This window comes from Dama dama, chromosome 6, assembly GCF_033118175.1.
Source record: "Dama dama isolate Ldn47 chromosome 6, ASM3311817v1, whole genome shotgun sequence".
Classification (NCBI taxonomy): domain Eukaryota; kingdom Metazoa; phylum Chordata; class Mammalia; order Artiodactyla; family Cervidae; genus Dama; species Dama dama.
The window spans coordinates 30,132,166-30,155,730 of NC_083686.1; the positions used below are offsets into that span (position 1 = coordinate 30,132,166).

General features: G+C 38.2%; 1 protein-coding gene and 1 long non-coding RNA gene across 2 annotated transcripts; one reads left to right on the forward strand and one right to left on the reverse strand.

Moving 5' to 3' along the window:
• The first annotated feature begins 478 nt into the window (after nt 1–478).
• Nucleotides 479–4,804, forward strand: LOC133058527 (uncharacterized). The gene is made up of 3 exons (XR_009693345.1): nt 479–531; nt 649–748; nt 4,475–4,804. It is a non-coding gene; the product is annotated as an uncharacterized LOC133058527 (long non-coding RNA).
• AMBN (ameloblastin) lies at nt 1,977–15,681 on the reverse strand. The gene is made up of 11 exons (XM_061145227.1): nt 15,630–15,681; nt 12,476–12,544; nt 10,441–10,491; nt 9,076–9,123; nt 8,441–8,551; nt 6,750–6,986; nt 5,684–5,722; nt 5,358–5,417; nt 5,218–5,262; nt 4,773–4,817; nt 1,977–2,933 (listed from the first exon to the last, which is right to left on the reverse strand). The coding sequence occupies exons 1-11, from the start codon at nt 15,630–15,632 to the stop codon at nt 2,385–2,387; spliced, it is 1,257 nt and encodes a 418-aa protein (XP_061001210.1). The 5' UTR covers nt 15,633–15,681; the 3' UTR covers nt 1,977–2,384.
• Between the last annotated feature and the right edge of the window lie 7,884 nt (nt 15,682–23,565).

The window sequence follows — 23,565 nt, forward strand, 5'->3', positions numbered from 1 at the left end:
CAACTTGGTATCCCCCTTGTCAAAGTTGATCTAACTATTAACACAATTAAGTGCCCACCTGCCAATAGCAGAGACCAACTTTGAGCCTGTTGTATGACAGTATTCATCAGGGAAACCAGCATATGTGATCTTGTAAATGCTTGCTCTGAATTACAAAGAAGGACAAAAGGGGTAGGGTGTGGAGTGTGAATGGAAAAGCCCAGTTTCGTCAGATAATGGGAATGTTCCATTTCTCCACTGTTACTGAAGCTGTTTTGTTAGGTTCTCCTTATGAAAAGGATCAGTAGGAAAAGAAGGAAACTACTATGATGTGGCAATTTTGTTTGTGGACTTTATCTCATTTAGTTCTCACAGCAACCCTGTGGGGTGAGTTGCACTCCGACTCCCTTAGGGACATGAAAACACAGGAACAGAGAGACAAAGTCTCACTTTCAAAGACTCATAATTAGATGTGATGTCAAGGTTTGAACCCATACCTGTCTATATGTCTTTAATGGCGTTGCTTTTTAGGAGACTGTCCGGAATGCTAAGGTGGGTCTCAGTGGACGTCTGCTGGCCGCGGTGGCCGTCACTCTCTTATCCTCGCACTTTTGCCAGAGCCACTCTGGGACATAGACTGAATTTTTATCCCCTGCATCTCTCCTTCAGCTCCAGCCCATGGAGTGGGGATGAGCAGAGCTCTGCCTGAAGAGAGGGAGGAAATAAGAAGTGGCTTCATGGTCCTGTTAAGGCTCCTGAAATAGCCCAGGTGAGGAGGCATCTCAGGGCTCTTTTCCTTGGCTTCTCCAAAATCTCCACAAGAGATGGAGAGGAATCTGAGTTGCACAGACTCTGAGGCCTGGTCTGGGCATCTTGAGAGGAAATGGAGAGAATGAGGGAGGAGGTTACTTTTTAGGGGTGAGGTGACTTTCAGATCTGGCCTTCGAACCTCTTGATTTAGGCAAGTAGCCCTGGCTGATACAACCCTAGCTTTGGTGACGAGTAATGATCATTATCTGGGTTCCTTTTTTCCACATTATGTTTCACAGAAATGAGCTAATTCTCACATGGTGCCCATATGACTCTTGGGTTTCTTCCTCTCGGAGGCCTTATTCTGCAGATGCTTTCGATACTGTTCTGAGAAAACTTGTGTGATTCCCTCCCAGCCCCTCGCATACTCGTAACCTTAGCCTGGAGATGCCCCTAATCTCTGTGGTTCCCGGGTACTCTGTTCTTCACCTTGTTACAGCACTTTTCACATGTGTTGGGGGGTTGGGGGTATCTATTCTGCAGTGCTGATGTGAGATGATACGTGTAAAGTACTCAAGCTTGGTCTTGAGCGGCTGTTTTTGTTATTGTGTGCACGTGTGTGTGCGTGTGCGCATGCGCACGTGTGCGTGCGTGTGTGTTAGTTGCTCAGTTGTGTCCATTTCTTTGTGATCCCATAGACTGTAGTCTGGCAGGCTCCTCTGTCCGTGGAATTCTCCAGGCAAGAATACTGGAGTGGGTTGCTGTTCCCTTCTCCAGGGAATCTTCCCCACCCAGGAATCGATCCCGGGTATCCCTCATTGCAGGCAGATTTTTTACCGTCTGAGCCACCAGATTTTTGTTATTATTGTGGTTGTTTGTCTGCTTGTCAATCACCCCTGTTGAAAGCTCAGAGGAAGGGGCCGTGTCCCTGTTCCCTAGCACAGTGCCGAGGGTATCGGTAGATACTCAATAAACTTGCCAGGAAAGGAAAACAAGTTGAATAAAATGAGTTAAAGGGTAGCAAAGGCAGGGCATAAGTATGCGTCTCTTAACCATTTAAACATATGTAAATAATAAGCGTATAATTCCTGATATTTTCAGTGAGAAAAATTCTTTATTTAAAATAGGCTAGATGTTTTTACTAGATTAAATAAAATACTCTACAAATGAGAATTTTAAATCCAGTAAACCAAACCCAGTAATACCAGTCAGGGATTATCGACCAGTCCCTGTTTAATAACGTTTGAATGAAATAACTTATAATTCTAAGAATATGTGCCTTTGCTTAAAGAAAAACTTCCAAAGTAGTGTCACATTTCCTGGATATAACAGTGTCATGCTAGCAGGAGAAATTCTGTAATGCCAAGATAGCTAAGAAACAGTGATTTTCAAATGCGGAGACCCTTTGACTTGCTCTGATGTTATTAATAGTATTTCTAAATCACAGAGACAGGCGGCACATTTTATTTCAATAAGAGAATGAAAGCAAGAAGGGGACCTACACTATTTCTAGCCACTTGTATTTATTAATATGTGTTTAGCACTTTTAATGCCTTTGCTGCAGAAGGGTAATAAGTGTTTTCGCAAACAGATATGCTATGGGGACAAAGCTGGGGAGCTTGTGCATACAGAAAGTAGCCGATATCTCCAGACTCTCAGGGCTCTTGGAAATGCCACGCATCATGCTTGATTTGGGGCTGCTGGGCCTTGTTTCTTGGCATCAATGTGTGCTGAGTGTCAGGGGTTGCTGTGGAGTCCATGGTCGTTTCTTCCTGGAGACCCAGAGTTGTGGTCTCGTCAGCACCGTAGGTCTCATAAACCTCAGCTAATCCAGGGGTCATCAGTGGGTCGGCAGCTGCTGGGGTGACTGCCCTAAGGAATCCCCTTCCGCGCCCTGCAGGGCCCCTTGCCAGGCTGGGAATATTGCCCTCAGGATTAGCAAGAAGCCCTCCGAGGGTACCAGGTGCTAGCTCTGAAAGGAGAGCTGGGCTTTCTGGATCGGCTAGGTGGGCCTCCGGCACAGGGGAGTCTTGTGCACCTCCTTCTCCCTTCTCCGGGCCTTTGGTTGCAGCGACTGGGGAGTCAAACTCCAGAGTAAAGTCCCCACCCATGTCTGGGTTCTGGGGCATCCCTCCAAGGCTGGGCCTCATGCCTCCAAATCCTGGGAATATGGCTCCATAGGCCACGGGGCCTCCTCTTCCTCCCTGGAAAAAATCATTTACCAAAAACACTATGGTCACATACTGTTAACTATTCCATGCAATTATACCTGGTCAAATTCACTGAGAAGCCACAAAAAAACTGATAGGGAACAGGGAATTGGCTGAAAGCTTTGTGTAAGCACATTTCTCGCTAAGTTGACTTCTGCATTTTTTCTGAGTGGGGCGCTCACTTCTTTGAAAGGGAGATGAAGACCCTTTGAATGTTTGCTGAAAGGGAAGAAGAGAAGCAGGGAAGTAGGGAAGAACCACGTCTACAGGCAAAAGGTAGTTTGAATTTAGTTTTAAGAAAACAATAAGCAGCTGAAATGGGCAGTACCGTCATAAAACAAACATAAATCTGATCCGTTCCTAAACTGGTTGAGCAGAGTTTTGGAGGACCTTGTCAATATCATTTCTCAGTATCTCTCAAATTAATGAAGCCCCATGTAATATTTTTTCTTTTATTTTTTCTTCCTTCCTTCTTTCATTCTTCTTCCCCTCCTTCCTTCTTTCCTCTGGAGAAATGGTAACATTTTCTTCCTGTGGACAGTTAAAATTCTAGAACTGACCATGTTTCCTTTTTTTCCTTTGTTGCAAAACACTTCAGAACCAAAATCTTGGGCTACTTACAATGGTTGTGCATGGCCTTGTAACTTACATATTTGTATTCTCATTTTGACTCATTTTAAAATTCTATCTTCAGTTTTTTTTGTGTGTGATATTTATTGTCTTTTTTATAAGCTACAGGAAAATCTTTTAAGATTGAGGCAGAATATAAATAAGTTAATTAAAATTATAAAATGAAAATTGACACTTGAATTTTCAACCTGTTTTGTAGAGTCAGTTATGTATGTTGTGTTATGTAGAGTCCGTTCTTTTCCCTCTTACCTTCTCCTGGCTCTCCACTCTCAGATTTTCACCTCATTTCCTCCAGAGATGGTACTGTGAACCCCTGGGCTGTGACCCTTATCACATAATTTTCACATTTTCTGCTCTGCTATCTATTTTTCCTGCTGATTAGTCTGTAAACTCCTTGAGATCAGAAACCTTATTTTATTTAACTTATCTCCAGAAGATCTTTTTAAGTGTCTCACTCACAGAAGGCATTCAATAATTTGAGATTCAAGTTTTCTTTTAATGATAGCATGCTTATGTGTGTTTATTAATTTGACATGATCTGTATTTATTAATTTGATATGATTTGATAATGATTTGTTACTTTGGTATGGTTTTGTTTTGTGTTCTAACAGATATAACATAGAAATTTCTGAGAGAAAAAGTCCAATTGTGAGTCTGTTGATCTCAAATTTTAAAGTTGTAATATGCATGGATAATGATAACAGTAAGAATATACTTAAGTCATTAATGTACTTGGAATTTTACAATAATCAAATTTTAAGTTTGGTTAATTTTTTTCTTTTTGATCTCTCAATTTTGAGGTCTAAATGATTTGTTATTTTGTTGAGTTTGTTGTTTTGAGGGGTTAAATTGTCTGAGAAGTAAGGGGAACTTCATGAACCATGTGTTTCTTTTTTGGCTTGAAGCATTTGCTGTTCAATAATGATGGCTTTTCAAGAGATGTTGCTCCTGTGCTCCGTGCGTTCAAGAAATGGGGCAAAATCCTATGTGCAAGAATGCTCATCACTCAGAAACAGTTATATGGGAAATGTGATGATTCTTTGCATGCTGCTTCAGAATCCAGTTTTTAGGTTTGGAGTGGAACAACCTGAGTCCCATGTTGTATATTCAGCTACACTCATGGCCAATGCCTCTTGAAGCCAGTCATCTGTGACTGTTCTCCCTTGGCCACTGTTTTAAGAAGAGTTTGAAGACATTACTCACCCCCATTTCTTCTGAGCTCATGATGCCAAGTCTGGCAGGAGCGTTCTGTTCAAAAAGAAACGCTGAATCATATTATGAACCAGCTGACTCCTATTATCTTTGTAGATACTCAAGAAAAAAGTCAATTGGTCTTTCCTTAAACTTTAATATTAATGCTGTGTCCAGAGGTGGAGTAAAGTGGAGAGATGAATCATTATTGAATAAAAGTAGCCAATTTGGATATTCTGATAGAAAATTTATTTACCTTTTCTTTAATGCCATTGTGTGTGTGTGTGTGTGTTTGTATGCTTGGCCGGAATCATCCAAATAGGAAGAGTGCCTCCTTGCCATTTCGGTTGCTAACTTCGGCAGTCAGAAAATATGGGATCTATTGTTGGAGACCTGGATTTTATAATATTATCTCCTAAGTTAACACTAAATTAACTAAAATAGGATAATGACTTACCAGTTGATTTGCTCCATAGGTCACGTAAAATATTCCTGGGTAAAGCTAAATATAAATACAATAATCATCACATAATGCATTCCCAAGAGAAAAGTTTTTAAATAAATCACAAACAGAGAAGTGGTATTAAAAAAACTTACTGGAGATGGTTTATTTTGTGGCATTGGTCCCCGAGATATCAAATGGGCTATTGGAAATATCTTTAAATGGTAGAAAGAGAATAAGCAATTCATATTTGCTATAACACAGCAAACCTCCCATTATAGACATTTCTAAGAGTTATATGAAATACATTTTCAGATGAACTACTATGATAAATATTCAGTGTTTAATATTTAAGAAAACAAAGCAACCCATTATACTTCATATTTATGAATAAATGGGACAATTAAAATTTTTTACTCTTCTTCCTTAAAGTATAGAGATGTATTCCCCAAGAAAGTATCTTATTGAGATTTGTACTTACCGGTGGATCTTGTGGATCAGCAAAATCCATTTCTGGTAGCTGCATTACAGATAAATATTAAAATTACTGAGCAATCAGAATAGACAAAATGAACTTAAAGGGTTCTGATCCTTTTTACGATTACATATAAGCAATCTAAAATGAATTTCCATGTTTTTAGTTTCATTTCAGCTTGGAGGATACAACCTACAAGGTTACAATTGCCCCTTACTGACACGACTCAAGTGCACAGCAGGGGGGATGTGTCATGTCTGTCACGAATTTGTTTGGTCTTGCAGCATAGAAACTAATGAATTTTGGGATCAGAGCCTGCCAGGTTGGTTTGAATCCTGGCCCTGTCACTTAATTTTTGTGTGATACTGGGAAAATTTTATAACCTCTCAGTATCTTTTTTTTTCTCTTTAAAAAAGGATGATAATATCTATCTTTATAGGATGGGAGTCAGGATGATATCGGAGAATGTTAAATGCCTGCAACATACTAGTTACATGGTAACTTCCTTTCTGTCCATTGCTTTTTTCTCTATATTATCACAGGATACTTTGGCTTGATTGTCTTCTCTACCACCAGATAGGAGTATCTCACCCCACGAGACACGGGAGCCTGGTGCGCACAGTTCATGGGGTCGCAAAGAGTCGGGCACGACTTAACTGCTAAACTACAAACAACAGCTACCAGACAGAGAACTAGTAATGCAGCAACACTACTTGCAATGCTGACGGATCAATCACTTTTCTCAGTCTTCTAGCACTGAAAAAGAGCTTGATGATAGGAAGCCCAGACTTCTCTGGACTATCCTAGTTTCAGTGAAAGCTTTCACTTTTGCAACTAAGAGACCAGTTTTAGAGGAACAGGATCTTTTAGAATCCGTAACCCCCATCTCACATGGCAGAAGGCAGGAATGGATATCAGTGTTCTACTCCCAAATATGTCAATTGCTTGGATACATATTTATATTTTCGTGCATTATACCCAAAGCTCTGATTATTTAAATGTGCTCTGCAAATTGGTTTTCTTTCACTAAGTTAATGGATGATCCTGACAGGACTTCAGAGAAAGGAAGTACCTCGGTCGCTGGTGGCTTTTCTGATGGCGCCACCTGCTGTTCAACCATTGGCCCCTCTGCTTGCTGCAAGGGCGGATGTCCCTGGTAAATCGGAGGCTGAGGTACGCCCTTCTGGACTGCGTTCTGGATGGAGGTGACAACGTTGGGCTGGAGGAAAGGTTTCTGTCCTGGCTGTTGAGGCTGCAGGGATGGCTGCGATGGGAGAGGTGGGGGATGCACAGGCAAAGAATATTCATACTGCAGAGAAATTTGAAAGGAGCGTCAGGAAGCGATGGCTCGCTGAACTGTGCGGTCTAGAATTTCTAAAGCGAAAGGTCTTGGGGAACTTCGGACTTGCAGGAGAGTCTGTGGGACTTGCCGTGAAGCTGTGTTACACAGAAAGCACCTATTTGCTTAAAGGCCGTGTTATTTGGGTAAGATCGGTAGGTGTCTACCGCCCCTGCTTCCGCTGGGACTGACGACCACTGCTCATGTAGGCGGGAAGCTGTGTGAACTTCGGGGTAGAATGAGCCGGTTTCTCCTCTGGGTTCCTGCAACTGCCTCTGTGTCCACCTTCTCAGTGGATTACAATGATTTATGCCATGTCTTTATCCCTTATTCAACTAATACAGAATACTCTGTCTTATTTATCTTCATAGTCCCAGGACTTAACTAGCTTCTAAGTTCCTGGCACATGATAGATGATAAATTTTTTTGGAAAGAGAAAGGATAACCAAATAAAATACCAGTCGAATTCTTGCATCATGAATTCAATTTGGAAATAATCATGTGGAGAAAGAATCACCCTTAACATGATTTACTGTCCCACTAAATGTAGCTTGGTCAGTAATGCTGTTTGTTGTGGAAAATCATCTGAAATCAAAGCTTCCTGTTCAGGCAACCATGGTTGGTTGCTCCTCTTTGAAATGACCTGTTGTGAATAAATCCCTATGATTTTTAAATTGGTTGCAACCACTTCAAAGTGGCTTAGAAGTTTCACCACAATGTCAACTCTGCTTTACCTGTTTAAGCATTTCCTGTCTCTAAACTCCCTGGCTTTCATTAGTACCTATACTTCATTCATTACTAATGCCTCACAGCTCAGCACCTTGTAATGTGGTTGTTTTGTCTTTTCTCCTAATCTGATGTGAAATTTCATAAACTTTACAGCCATTCTTAAATGACTTCACTTTCATTCCCAATCTATGGAGTGAAAGCCAATCTATCATTTGGCTTATGTATTTATTAGGCACCAAATAAATAAATAATAATAAACTGATTAATATATTTATTAATTGCTATAGGGCTCATGGTGTTTTAACTAGGACTTTGGCATCATTTTAAATGTGTCTTTTAGTTTTTAGGGAATCTTGACTAAAATTAGATTTTTCCAGGATATAGCCTGCTTTCATTTTGAGTCTATAGTTTATTTACTTTTACTGTTCATATCTTTAACATAGGTCTCTTTTATTTTGGAAGTCATATCTTCCTATTTGAAATAGATATACAAAATGGGTTGAAATTCTGGACCATTTCATTTTAAATTTTCCTAAGTGCTAAAAACAGTTATAGATTTTGATTTATTTTATTTGGGTTTTTTTTTTATTCATTACTATTACCTGTCTGTGGTTAGTATAGGACAACTTAGAGAAAGCAAGCAGAGGAATATTTTAAAGCTTGAAGTTTCAGACATGTTGATGCAACTAACTTACCTGTTGAGTTTCATGTTCCCTTGGTCTCATCCATGGGAAGGAGGAATGCGGTGGGAGAAGACCATTCATCCACAAAGAATTAAATGATTTCCCAAAGCCAAATCTTGAATACTAAAGACATGGAGAAAAAAAAATGTATGATTATATTTCTCTGTTGTCTTGGTTTTCATTTTCTAAAAAAATCACAGAAAGTGCAGAAATAGCAAAAGTTAGAGTGATATTCATTAATGTGGATAGGTAAGTCTTCCAGTAGATTTGCTTTCCATTCTGAGCCAGTCTGCAATATTTCCATAAACTTGTTTGAGATTTTGCTTTTTTAAAAGCATTCATATTTTGGGCTGTATAATAAAATTGATAATACAAAAAAGAATTTTTTTTGTACTAAAGAAAAATCATCATTATTTTTATTTTTCCCTACTATCCATACCTATCCTAGGTCCTATATCCCTATCCTATATCCCTACCATCCTAGGTCCTTATTTTGTTTTAGGTTATTTCAGTTACTCTTTGCTCTTTTAGTAGTTAGGATATTGTTTATTCACAAACAAATTTTATGAATTACCATGCTGCTGCTAATATCACTACCACAAATACCATGAATATTTGCAGTGAGAAATATTTGAAAATATGATTACCTGAGAAAGCATGTTTAATCCCTGCAGACTTCCCAACTGTCTCATTGTCTATCAAGAAAAGGAAAAGTCAGTTAGTGTTTGCCACATATGTTCCTTTTGTGTATGACACAATTGATTTTTCAACATATCATAATATTAAGACAAAGTTTGGGGTGGGTCAATTTGAATAAGATAGGAGACACAAATCATCACTAAAAAGTGGAAATGTTAAATATGATTCTGCCATTGTTGTTATTATTGCTATTAAAATAGTGAGATTACTTTTTATCATTAATTAAAAGAGAGATAATATCCTTTAAGTGGAAGTCATATTGAAACATGGGAAAATAGCCCATTCAACTGAAATATCACTGTAATCATGAAGACATTGTCTCATTGACTCTTTTCCTCCCATTTAATTTACTTTACCTTTTACAAATCCAGCCCAAAGAGAAATTTGGAAAACACACACACACACACACACACACACACACACAGGCAAACAAACTAAAGCAAATCAAAACAAAACAACCCTACCTACTTCCCAAGTTAAAAAAAAAGCCCTCAAAATAATAAATATAAAAAATACTGGGGAAAATGGTAAGTATCTAGATAGATGGTCAAGAATGCTGCCAGTTCTACAGAAAGTCAGTTTCATTTTTTCCTGGGGAGAGGTTTAGAAGGCTTTGAGTTGAGGTTAAGCTAGAAAGTAAGAAAAAAAGTAACTCAGTGAAACTAGCTTCCATGTGAAAAAAGCTTCTAGCACATACAAGTATTGATTACCCTCAGACTGTCATGATATAAATAAATTTTGTAAGACCTTGTGACAAATTTGTAATCTCATAAACATTTTTTCTATTCTTAACTGTGTATGTTTTCTACTGATACCTGAAACATTTCTATTTTGTTGGGATTTTCTAAGCAGAGTATATATTAGTTATAAGAACTGCAATAAGACAGAGTCTATGCAGGAGGTAGCATCTTACAGTGTTAATGCGGTTTACAGTCCTCATACACAATTAAATTTTGTAAGATAAACTTTCCTCATGGGAACTTTGTCGTACACTGTAATGAGAAGGAACTAAGTATGAACTATTTGTGAATTCAAAACAATGTGTTTTAATTAATGTATTATGCATTAAATATTAGTATTGCTTTGATTTGCATACAGGTGGTGTTCTAAAGACCAAAACACCTGAAAATTTAAAACTGCAGTAAAATTATAAGGTGAGGTTCTAATAAATGTCATAAACTTCTCTAGAACTTCACAGGAGGACAACCACTGACTTCTGGCTCAGAAAACTGAGAAACAGCCCTTGTATTTCTCTCTTATCAGAAACGAACCTCTGTAATGATTGTATGTAAATACTCTTTGACAATACATACCTCAAGGCTCAAACTAGCCATGCCTGGTATCCCAGGTTGCTGAGGAAATGCCTAAATGGAAATAAGAATAATTGGTGTTCTCTTTCAAGAGAAACTCCTCCCCCCCCCAGTTTTTTTTTTTTTTTATTGATGAGAATCTTCCTTACACACTGAAAATAGAAAAACACACCAGTACATAGTTTTCCTTTGTGCACAAGAATTTCAGGAACATTTTTCTGAGCATATGTTATCCACTTCTTACTTTCTAACACAGGGAAAATCCCACCATCTGAATCATGGTGCAAATTTCTCCGAATAATTCAATTTTGCAAATGGATAGAAGGAAAAGAGCTATAAATGTGTAGCAAATGCTCCAAGAAGAGAAAAAAGTTAGCTGTGTAGGCAAAAAGAGTGATATATGTGTGTGTGTGTGTGTGTGTGTGTGTGTGTGTGTGTGTGTGTGGGCGGGTGGGTGGGTGGGTGGTGAGTAAATTGTTCAGAATTTTAGGGAATGTGAGAGTTGACCCTTCTTTCCTCCTTTTGGCCAATGCAAAAATAAGGTAACAGGAACATACTCAACTACAGGACAAAGAACACTTTGCTTCTATTTATCCAAGTCATGCATTAATGAACAATATTTACATGAATGTAGATAGAGGATATCTTCCCCCAGTGGGAAGTAAAAGGAGGACATCTGATTGGGCAGGCAGTCAGTTGACAATCCTAAGCAATTGTTCTCTTTCTCAAAGTGGACCTGATTGACACAGTTGTGGACAATTATAGGTTCCAAGAGTGTCAGGGTGTTAGATTGATGGTTGGTGGCTGAGGTGACCCCAATGTCAGTATCATACAAAGGTCAGCTAAGGTGGCAGCTTCAGTTTTTCTTTCATTTAAAATTCACATTGAGCAATGGAAAAGAAACTTTTAATCTATAGAAAGGAGGTTTTCATCCTAGTAGTCAGTTTTCACTGCCACCCCTCTCCTTTCCAAAATATTTTAAGACACCCAAAGAACTTTTGTCTCAAAGAACTTAAATATTTAAAGTTCATTTTGAGGCCACTTACAAGTTCTCAAAATAAGAGACCACGTCACATTTATCTTCATGTCTCCAATTCCAGCATGTTGCTGGATTCATGGCAGGGGCTTAGTCAATATTTTCCAAATTCATGTAGGAGCTGAATAAAATCTTCATGTAAACTGAATCACATATTATTGATGGGAGTAGTTCAGTGCTCAAAGGATGGTATTCATATTAAAACATCTCAGTATATGAGAGAATGTGCCAGGGGTAGGACTGCACACGTGCCCCATTGCCATGGCATGTTTTAATTTAAGAAAAGCTTTCGGTCACCCAATATCTCCCTATAAAGCAATTCTGTTGGTAATTGCTAGCTTCAAATGGAATTATTTAGCTCAGTTTTGTAACCATAGGAATTTGGCTAATATTGTTCTTTTAAAAATGAAGAAGAAAATGTACCTTTTTTGGAGAAATTTCTTCTTTCCATTTCACTTTCATAATGATAGCAGGTAGTTGATAATAAATCTGTGCTGTGACATCATTGGAGACCACATACATCTTATAACTCTGAGTTGAATAAGATCGAACTCTGAGTTGAATAATAGGAGTTGTCTTTGGAATATTTAAAATATCTTTGTGAATAGGAAAATTACATATTTGGCTATTGCTTTTGGATGGTAAAGCTTTCCCCTGTGGCAGAGTGGTAAAGAGCCTGCATGCAATGCAGGAGACCCAGGTTCTATCCCTGGGTTGGAAAGATCCCCTGGAGAAGGGAATGGTAACCCACTTAAGTATTCTTTCCTGGAGAATTCCATGGACAAAGGAACCTTGCAGGCTATAGTCCATGGGGTTGCAAAGAATCAGATAGGCTGAGAAACTAAAACTTTCACTTTTACTTTCTTTTTGGATGGTAAAGGCTGACATCTAAGCACTGGATTAGTCCCAATGAGTCCCTTTGTGGACACTCAGCTAGGTCCTTCAGTGTTGTCTGCTGTCTGGTGATGTCTCTACTAGGGTACCCCCAGAGGACTGACTTACCGGCACTGCAGAACTCAGTTTCAGGAGGCACAGGATCAGTATCACGTCCTTCATTTTGAAAAGTGGGATCTGAAACAGAGTTGGATTGGAGAATCAAATCAGATGAATTTTTAATCTCAGAATGGTTTAAAGACAATATTTCCACCAGCCAAATCTCTGCTTTTCCAAACGACTGGTTCAAAAACAAAACAACTAAATATTGCTAAATAGCTAATTTTTAGAATGAATTGATGAACAATTTAAAAATTTCTAAGTGCATTTTTTTTTTTTTTTAGCAAAGCTACCACCTAAATGAACATGTGGGCACACTTCCATGAATATTCTATAATTTCATTTCATAAAATATATTATGAATTAAAAAATCCCTTCCACTATGTGAAATGTTCATCTATAGAGTTTGAGTCACAGAATTTTATACTTTGTTTCCTTCCAGAGTAAATTTTGAAATGCATTCAAACAACAGTCATTTCATAACAAGCCTTTATGTGCGGGTATAAAGGGTATACCATTCTATGTTTAGCTTGTCCAGGAAACCATGCCAAAAATGATCTTTTAAAAATAAAAATGAACTAAATATTTTAATTTCCTTTGATATTAGTGTAAAATATGTCTCTAAATAGAGTTTTCCTCTTTCTAAAATGAATTCTCTCTCATTTATTCTGTGAATTCAAATGGCACTTTACATTTACACAAACAGAAATCTGACTAGTCAAGAGATTTGCTCAACTTCCTATACTTTTCCAAATTAGATACTGTCACTAATAATCACAAATAACAAAAAAGTCGAAAGATAAGTCTTTTCCCTTAGCTGAAAGGGTATTAGGCATGTCTTCTTGGGAACATGCTAATAATGGTTCACCATAAGCTACTATTCAGCTTATGGTGACAAATGAAGATAAAAGCTGCCTGGAGATAGGAGAAAAGAACTTACAGGAATCACATGGAAATCATAAAATCACATTTTACCTTCAATGCTGGCATGCACTGTGCTCTCAGGGCCTTGCGATGCCAACCAAGATAGTTCTAAGAAAAGAAGATTAAAATTTTTTTCTGGACTGTGCCTGGGACTCACTCTGTATCTCTCATTCAGGGAAGACCTGAAACCTTTATTTAAAGTGCCAATCCACCAATCAAAGTGAAGCTCAATGGTAGGAAAAAAAAAACCCATAACAGCTCCACTCCTGCAATTAACCCACACCCTTTTATTTCATGTAAGGAGACTGGCCCAGTGGAGTCTCATTATTTTTAATTGTAACTCAACCCCTGTATTTATTCAGAGAACTCGATTGCAGGGAAGACAGTGAAGGAATAATGAACATAAACTCTGAAGACAATCATTTTGGTGAGCTGGGGGAAATATATGTAAAATAGGGGTTAAATAAACCGTTATCTGTTTTGTGTAGGTTTTTAATCTTCAGGTAAAGCTAGTGACCCAGTGCCAGTATTCTCAAGAGTTTCACCTTCATATTTGTTGTGGTAAAAGTAACTCCTTTCCTTTCCCCTCAACATATACACACTCTAGAAGGAAACACTGAAATAACTTTCTGGGCCTGGAAGAGAGGATAAAAACACTAGATGGATAATGAATATGTTATGATTTTTTCCTCAGAGGTTCCTAGATATTTTCATATCTGAAGACAATAGACTAGAGACAGCCAAACTTTTGCAAAAAATTCAGCTGGACCCTCTGAAATAATCATCTCAGGTGAACCTTTAGTGCCTGGACATTGCAGGCAGAGGGACATAAATCAGGATATTCTCATGAACCAGTGGACTCCATGGGCACTACTCTCAGCTCATTCTTTAGATAGAACCATTTTCAGGCATTCAGTATTCAACCAGGTTAGTAAATCATATCTGTGTCACTTAATCAGCCAACATCAACATGAATGGGATTTTCTCTGTGAATAGATAAGAATGTCTTGGATATGTATTGAACTTTAGCTGCTTTTGCTATTTCTCTGCCCCTCCTTGGCTTTCCAAAAGTATGATTTCAGATATGGTAGAGATAAGCATTTAGGACTACTTTCTTGAGAAAGGATGAGTAAGCACACTCTTCAAGGAAGCAGAGATCTTGCCAATTACAGGGAACATTGAGGAAGCTGGTATTTTGGGAGAAAGATTTCTTCATACCCAAGTTAGGTCTAATGGTATCAGATAATGTTGTCTAAGAAGCTGTGCCTGAAAAAATTCATTCGCCATTGATGAGAGATTTTAGGAGGCAAAGAAGAATCTGAATATATTTTATAAAGAGCAGAATGTTCTTGAAGTGAACATTTTTTTTTTTTTTTGGTCTCTGTTACTCTTGTTATTCCAGCTCTGGTGCTTGATCAAGACTCTTAATCTCTCTGAGCTCCACTTTCTTCCTCTGTTGTTCAGTCACTCAGTCATGTCCGATTCTCTGCAACTCCATGGACTGCAGTATGCCAGGCTTCCCTGTCCTTCACTATCTCCTGGAATTTGCTCAAACTCGTGTCCTTTGAGTCAATGATGCCATCTGAGCATCTCATCCTCAGTCTCCCCCTTCTCCTCCTGCCCTCAATCTTTCCTAGCATCAGAATTTTTTTCCCAATGAGTGGACTCTTTGCACCAGCTGGCCAAAGTACTGGATTTTTAGCTTCAGCATCAGTCCTTCCAATGAATATTCAGGACTGATTTTCTTTAGGATTGACTGGTTTGATCTCCTTGCAGTCCAAGGGATCTCAAGAGTCTTCTCCAGCACCACAGTTTGAAAGCATTAATTCTTTGGTGCTTGGCCTTCTTTATGGTCCACCTTTCACGTCTGTACATGACTACTGTAAAAACCATAGTTTTGACCATATGAACATTTGTTGGCAAAGTGATATCTCTGCTTTGTAATATGCTGTCTAGCTTTGTCATAGCTTTTCTTCGAAGGAGGAAGCATCTTTTAATTTCATAACTACAGTCACTGTCTGCAGTGATTTTGGAGCCCAAAAAATAGTCTGTCACTGTTTCCATTTTTTCCCCATCTATTTGCCATGAAGTGATGGGACCAGATGCCATGATCTTAGTTTTTTTGAATGTTGAGTTTTAAGCCAGCTTTTTCACTTTACTCTTTCACCCTCATCAACAGGCTTTTTAGTTCCCCTTTGCTTTTTTCCTCTCTAATGTAGAGATAATATTTACTACCTACCATAGGCTTAGTTTGAAGGTTTGGCAATAAGATCAAGATACAGCAGCTGTCTGGGCTTCCCTGATAGCTCAGTTGGTAAAGAATCTGTCTGCAACGGAGGAGACTCTGGTTATATTCCTGGGTTAGGAAGATCCCCTGGAGAAGGGATAAGCTACCCGCTCCAGTATTCTTGGGCTTCCCTTGTGGCTCAGCTGGTAAAGAATCCACCTGCAATGAGGGAGACCTGGGTTCAATCCCTCGGTTGGGAAGATCCCCTGGAGAAGGGAAAGGCTATCCACTCCAGTATTCTGCCCTGGAGAATTCCATGTACTGTCTAGTCCATGGGGTCACAAAGAGTCGGACAAGACTGAGTGACTTTCACTTTCTTTTACAGCAGCTGCCTATAGTGGGTGCTCAATAAATGGGTTGCTTGTCCTTCATGTGGAAGAAACTACAATGAAACATAGGACCACGAAGATATCGTGTGTGTGTGTGTGTGTATTAGAGATGGAGGAGTATTGGTGGTTAGGTCCATGAGCTTCAAGGATGTAGAGAAGGGACCTGATGGAAGGCATTTCCTCTGTATGGAAGTTGATGCTGAATCTATGGGACTAAGCGTCCTAGTTCACAGCTAAACATGGAAATTGTGTCTTTTACAGTTTATGAGCATGATCATCATTTTGGTAGGACTCATATGTTCTGTCTTACTATTAAGCCAAATATCCAATATAGGTAATATAGGTAATGTTGCTTTTACCTTTTAAAAAAATGTATTTCATATTCAGTCCTGGGGTTATTGTCTCCCAGATGTTTGCCTTTTAGTTTTTTTTTCCTTCAGTTTCCTGTATACCAACATCAAGTATATCTTCCTAAAATATTGGCTTCAGCATTTCCCTGTCTCACTCAAAAAACTTTTTAAGGATCCCTAAGGCTACAATGTAAAATTCACCCTCTGTACCTAGACAGTCAAATTAACATTTTAGTTCACCTTTCCAGTCATATCTCTCACTATGGGTATAGTAATAATGGTTGTTGTAATCAATTGAAGTTAGTCTCATTTGTCTCTAGTAAAGTTTTTTATTTTTGGCTTATGTTATTGGGAAAGTTAGTACATATAATGCTAGTTCATGCTATGCAAAATGTTTTAACCACAAAACATTGGAAATTAGTGTGAGTATATGAATACATATCTGATAGTGATTATAGGTGTTAAGGAAGTTACTACAGCTGATGGAAACTATGTAATGTTGGTCAAGACAGTACCTATATAAAGAACAACCAGAGCCCCAATTAAAAAAACTATGTCCAAAGCCCAGCAAAAATAAAAAGCCTCAGGATAACAGAAAATCTGAGCACCTGAGGGGACACATGCCACAGAAAAAGTTATAAAGAGAAGTCTAGAGAAAGAAGATCCCATGGATGATGTTATTATAGCAGCTGAGAGCAGAGCTGTTTAAATCCCCTCTGTGACAATAATCATGTGACATTGGGTGAGCTACTCAACTCGAATATATTTAATATTTTCATATAATAATTGAATCTGTGAAATATGGTCTACCATAGAACAGCATGAATTTCTTTTAATTTGAATAGAACACTGAAACAGAATATAGTGCTCAGTGTATGTGCTTGCTCAGTTGTGTCTGACTCTGTGACCCCATAGACTATAATCCATCAGGCTCCTCTGTCTATGGAATTTTCCAGACAAGAATACTAGAGTGGGCTGTCATTTCCTACTCCAGGGGATCCTCCCAACCTAGGGATCTAGAGATCGAACACACATCTCTTGCATCTCCTGAACTGGCAGGCAGATTCTTCACTACTTCACCACTGGGAAGCCCCTTTAGTGCTCAGCACACCATCTGATATGAAGGAAATGTTCAATGATCATGAGTTCTTCTTCTTGAAGTAAAGAAACATATATGCTGAAAATATGCTTCATATTGAACTCTGGGCCTTGGCTGTGGTTATTCCAGTCACCAGTGGAAACTGTAGCAACGAATTAAAATGTATAGAAATGATTTTGTGTGAACATTCCATATGACAAAATATGGAATTTGATTTTTTCTTTGTTTTGACACATTGTCCTTTCAACTGTCTATTCCAACCAGAATTGTTTAGTCACTGTCTGTAGAATATGCCATGGTTTTTCTCTTCCTGGGTTTTGAGTGAACCTTTCTCTCTGCCTAGACTCTTTTCTCACCTCTTCACAACTTGTTTTTCAAGTTCTACTCAATTTTTACCTCTTCAGTGACTGCTTCCCCCACCATTCCATTCCTCTGTGATATTCCCTTCTCTGAATTCTAAATAATTGTCAGTCATTTGTCAGTAGTTCATACATTACATGGTGACTGTTTATCATAGATCCTTCACATTTTACTTTGCAAATGGTCCTCGAAATTTTGGGATATGGTTTTCATGTCTTTCAAACATAAAAACATTCCTGTGAGAATAGAAATCACCCATTCTACTATGTTGCATCTTTTGGTTCTATGATCATCTTGAAAGTGAAAGTTAAAAGTCCCTCAGTCGTGTCCAACTCTTTGTGACCCCATGGACTATACAGTCATGGAATTCTCCAGGCCAGAATACTGGAGTGGGTAGCCTTTCCCTTCTCCGGGGGATCTTCCCACCCAGGGATTGAACCCAGGTCTCCCTCATTGCAGGTGGATTCTTTACCAGCTGAGCCACAAGGGAAGCCCAAGAATACTGGAATGGGTAGCCTATCCCTTCTGCAGTGGATCTTCCTGACCCAGGAACCAAACTGGGGTCTCCTGCATTGCAGGCAGATTCTCTACCAACTGAGCTCTCAGGGAAGCCCACTATGAACATCATAAGAGGCAATATTTGGAATAGTATTTACCATGGGAAGGCATTAATTTAGTGTTTTACATGTATTAATTTATTTAATCCTCATAAGGACTTTGTGAAGAAGATACTATTCTTACCTTTCTGTTCATGATAAAGCTGATTTATAGAGAAGTGAAGTAAGTTACCTGAAATGGCAATCGAGTAAGTGGTGGAACCAGAGTTTAAGACACACACACCTGTTCTTAGCACCGTGCCAATGACATGGACCAATCAACCACTTCAAATACAGAGAAGTAGACTCAACACACTTGTCTGTAGGGAATTTATCAGCTATTCACTCAAAGAAGAGAGAGACACAAAAATAATGAAACTTACAACAAACCAACAATAATTTAATTAAAAAGCACATATAATATCAAAAGACAGAGTCCCGCACGGATTAACTGCTAAAATAAGAATGCTACAGAACAGTGATTCTCAATCAAGGATGGTTTTATTGCTCAGGGAGCATTTAGAAATGTCAAGGGAATCGGGATACTTTTTGTTGTCACAATTTGTAGCAGGGGATGGGGGAGGAAGGATTTGCTATTTGGCATCTAGTGAGTAGAGGCCTGAGATGCTGCTACATATCCTACAATACACAGGAAAGGCCCCTCCCTGGCCAAAAAAATTATCAAGCCCCAAATGTCAACAGTGGTGAGGTTGGGAAACTGCTGTAGAAGATTGCTGTAAAATTTTTGAGGTTGGAGAAATACTTTGAGGCTTTCGGGTCAGATGTGAAAGGAACAGATTCATGCTGAGCCTTGAAAGAAGGATAAGATTGGCAAGATGCTCAGTCAGTAGCTGGTGACTGAGTGAATTGAGTTATTAAGTTTATCAGGGAAAGAATCTGGTGGAGTGTCAGGTATTAAGCTTTAGTGAAAGGGAACAAGGGCAGAAAGGACCATTATGTCAGGGAAGGACAATTTTTAAAGCTGATCTTGTATGTTAAAATAATAAAGCAATGCTAAAAGTTTCATGGATCTTACACTGAAGTCTATTGTATATAGTACTAATAGCTTATTTGTACTGACCACTTACCATACACTTACCATGCTACCTTGGTGACTTGGATATGCCTGCAATGCAGGAGACCTGGGTTCACTTTCTGCATTGAGAAGAACCCCTGGAGAAGGGAATGACTACCCACTCCAGTATTCTTGCCTGGAGAATTCCATGGACAGAGGAACCTGGCAGTCTATAGTCCATGGGGTTGCAAAGAGTCGGATACAACTGAGTGACTAACACCCTTACTATGTCCTAGATGCTGTGCTTTATATTTCTTACCTTAAATCATTTTCATGAACACCTCACGAGATAATTACTGTGAAAACTGGGCTTTAGGAAGGGTACTATGTCCTTCAGGGTTAATAAGTAGCACAGCTGGGAGTCAATCTCCAAAGACCATGCTCTTGACGGCTAGGTCACTCATATCGATTGTTAGAGCTTAGTGTTTTATAGGGCTCATTATCATGCTGGTTTAGGCTAACAGTTATATCTGATTTTTATTTCTTACAAAATATAGATAATAAAATTGGGGGATACCTAATAAATTTTAGGGATATCTGTTGATACATTGGGCTTCCCTGGTGGCTCAGATAGTAAAGAATCCACCTGTAATGTAGGAGACCTGAATTTAATCCCTGGGTTGGGAAGATCCCCTGGAGAAGGGAAAGGCTACCTACTCCAGTATTCTGGCCTGGAGAATCCCATGGACAGAGAAGCCTGGTGTGCTGCAGTCCACGGGGTCACAAAAGAGTCGGACACAATGAGTGACTGAACTGAATTGAAGGGATAAATACTATATTTTAAGTTGCTGGGGTGGTAGCTTCTCAAATTGATGCTTAAGACTCCTACTTTTTGACTTTTGATTGTTTTATCATAAATATTTTAGTTAGTAAAGATTTTAAAAATTTATATTTTAAATTATTTTCTTAGTATAATTTACCATGAATAGGATTTCTACCTGAAACTATGCATATGTTTATGGCTCTTGATAAGTATTGCTGAGTTATCCCAGTTTATATGTTACTAATAATTTACATGGCTTCCCTGGTGGCTCAGAAGAATTTGTTCATCTAATTTATTTTTTTTCCAAAATTTAATACATGTAATACAATATTTCATTATTTTGTTTTTTTTGAGGTATAATTTTTTTGTGTGTAATTGACATATATTGATTCCAGGTATACAACATAATGGTTCAGTATGTGTTTATACTGTGAAGTAATCACTGCAATAAGCCTAGTTAACACCTGTCACCATACATCTTTACAGTGTGCTTTTTTCTCATGATGATAACTTGGTGTTCTCATTTATACTTTTTTGACTTATCAAGGCAAAATATTTTCCTCATATATTTATTTTCTAACTATATTTCTAATTTTTATAAATTGTTCATGTTTTTGCTCATTATTCTTATCAATGTATATGTTTTATATATATCATGAGCACATATTATAAAGCATTTTATATAACATATACATTAATCTCTTTCCATGTTTGATGTAAACTTTTTGATAGACATTAGAAAATATATGTTAAAATCCCTTCCATGTAAAAGCTTTATATTTCATAGGAATTTCTCATACAGTATGCTTCATATATACTTATTGGAATCAGGTTGAACTCATTTTCTGCCCCTCTTTCTTTACATGGTGGATTCTGAAGCCCCATACTTGAAAACTCTGACAATGAACAAATTTGTCATTAGTCCTTTACAAATAAAGGAATTTATAACAGAAACATGTATAATGGGTACAGTAGTTGTTGGCAAATTGCCAAGTAACATACCCACTTGCTTTGTATGTTAAAAACAATGTTTCATTTGTATCTTTTCTGTATTATCATCTGCCAGTTCATATCCATTATAAGCCCGCTTCAGAAGGACTTTTGGAAAAATGAGTTGATCACTAGCCAATACAGAATGACTTCAGGTCTTCATTCATTGACCTTACATGATAACATGATTTAATTTTACGGTAGAAATGGTATTTGTTTTGACTCTGCCCAGGAGAAGGCTCTGGTGTGGATAATTGGAAAGCAAGGCAGGAAACATATCTTGGTGCTAGTTGCTTAACTGCTGAACTTGTTAAAGAGCATTTAATAGAGGCTCACTATGAACAGAGAGATCTGCTCAAGCTCTGGTTCTTTCTTTAAAAATTAATTTATTTTAATTGGAGGATAATTATCTTAACAATATTGCAGTGATTTTTGTTATACATTGACATGAATCAGCTGCGGGTGTACATGTGTCCCCCAGCCTGAACCTTCCTCCCATCTCCCTCCCCACCCCATCCCTCTGGGTTGTCCCAGAGCACCGGCTTTGAGTGCTCTGCTTCATGCATCAAACTTGCACTGGTCATCTATTTTGCATATGGTAATATACATGTTTCAATGCTATTCTCTCAAATCCTCTCACCTTCGCCTTCTCCCACAGAGTCCAAAGTCTGTTCCTTATATCTGTCTCTTTGCTGCCTTGCACATAGGACCCTCATTACCATCTTTCTAAAGTCCATACACCTGCATTAACATACAGTATTTGTATTTCTCCTGACTGACTTCACTCTGTATGATAGGCTCCAGTTTCATCCACCTCATCAGAATGGACCCAAATGCATTCCTTTTTTATAGCTGAGTAATATTCCATTGTGTATATGTACCACAACTTTCTTATCCATTCGTCTGCCAATGGACATCTAAGTTGCTTCCATGTCCTAGCTGTTGTAACCATTGCTGCAGTTAACACTGGGGTACATGTGTCTCTTTAAATTCTGGTTTCCTCAGCGTGTGTGCCCAGCAGTGGGATAGCTGGGTCACATGGCAGATCTATTCCCAGTTTTTTAAGGAATCTCCACATTGTTCTCCATAATGGCTCTACCAGTTTGCATTCCCACTGACAGTTTGAGAGGGTTCCTTTTTCCCCATACCTTCTCCGGAATTTATTGTTTGTAGACTTTTTGATGATGGCTATTCTGACCAGCATGAGATGATACCTCATTGTGGTTTTGATTTGCATTTCTCTAATAATGAGTGATGTTGAGCATCTTTGCATGTGTTTATTAGTCATCTGTATGTCTTCTTTGGAGAAATGTCTGTTTAGTTCTTTTGCCCACTTTTTAATTGGGTTGTTTGTTTTTCTGGTATTGAGCTGCATGAGCTGCTTGTATATTTTGTAGATTAATTCTTTGTCAGTTGTTTGCTATTGTTTTCTCCCATTCTGAAGACTGCCTTTTCACCTTGCTTATAGATTCCTTTGTTGTACAAAAGCTTTTAAGTTTAATTAGGTCCCGTTTGTTTATTTTTGTTTTTATTTCCATTACTTTGGGAGGTGGGTCATAGAGGATCCTGCTGTGATTTATGTCAGAGAGTGTTCTCCTTGTGCTTTCCTCTAAAAGTTTTATAGTTTCTGGTCTTACGTTTAGATCTTTAATCCAGTTTGAGTTTACTTTTTTGCATGGTGTTAGAAAGTGTTCTAGTTTCATTCTTTTACATGTGGTTGACCTGTCTTCCCAGCACCACTTGTTAAAGAGACTGTTTTTACTCTATTGTATATTTTTGCCTCCTTTGTCAAAAGATAAGTTGTCCATAGGTGCATGGATTTATCTCTGGACTTTCTATTTTGTTCCATTGATCTATATTTTTGTCTTTGTGCCACTACCATTCTGTCTTGATGATTGTAGCTTTGTGTATAGTCCGGAACCAGGAAAGTTGATTCCTCCTATTCCATTCTTCTTTCTCAAGATTGCTTTGGCTAGTTGAGGTTTTTGTGTTTCCATACTAATTATGAAATTATTTGTTCTAGTTCTGTGAAAAATACCATTGGTAACTTGATAGGGATTGCATTGAATTTATAGATTGTTTTGGGTAGTATATTCACTATACTGATTCTTTCAATTCATGAACATGGTATATTTCTCGATCTATTTATATCATCTTTGATTTCTTTCATCAGTGTTTGATAGTTTTATATATATAGGTCCTATGTTTCTTTAGGTAAATTTATTCCTAAGTATTTTATTCTTTTCATTGCAATGGTGAACGGGATTGTTTCCTTAATTTCTCTTTCTGTTTGTTTCATTATTAGTGTATAGAAATGAAAGGGATT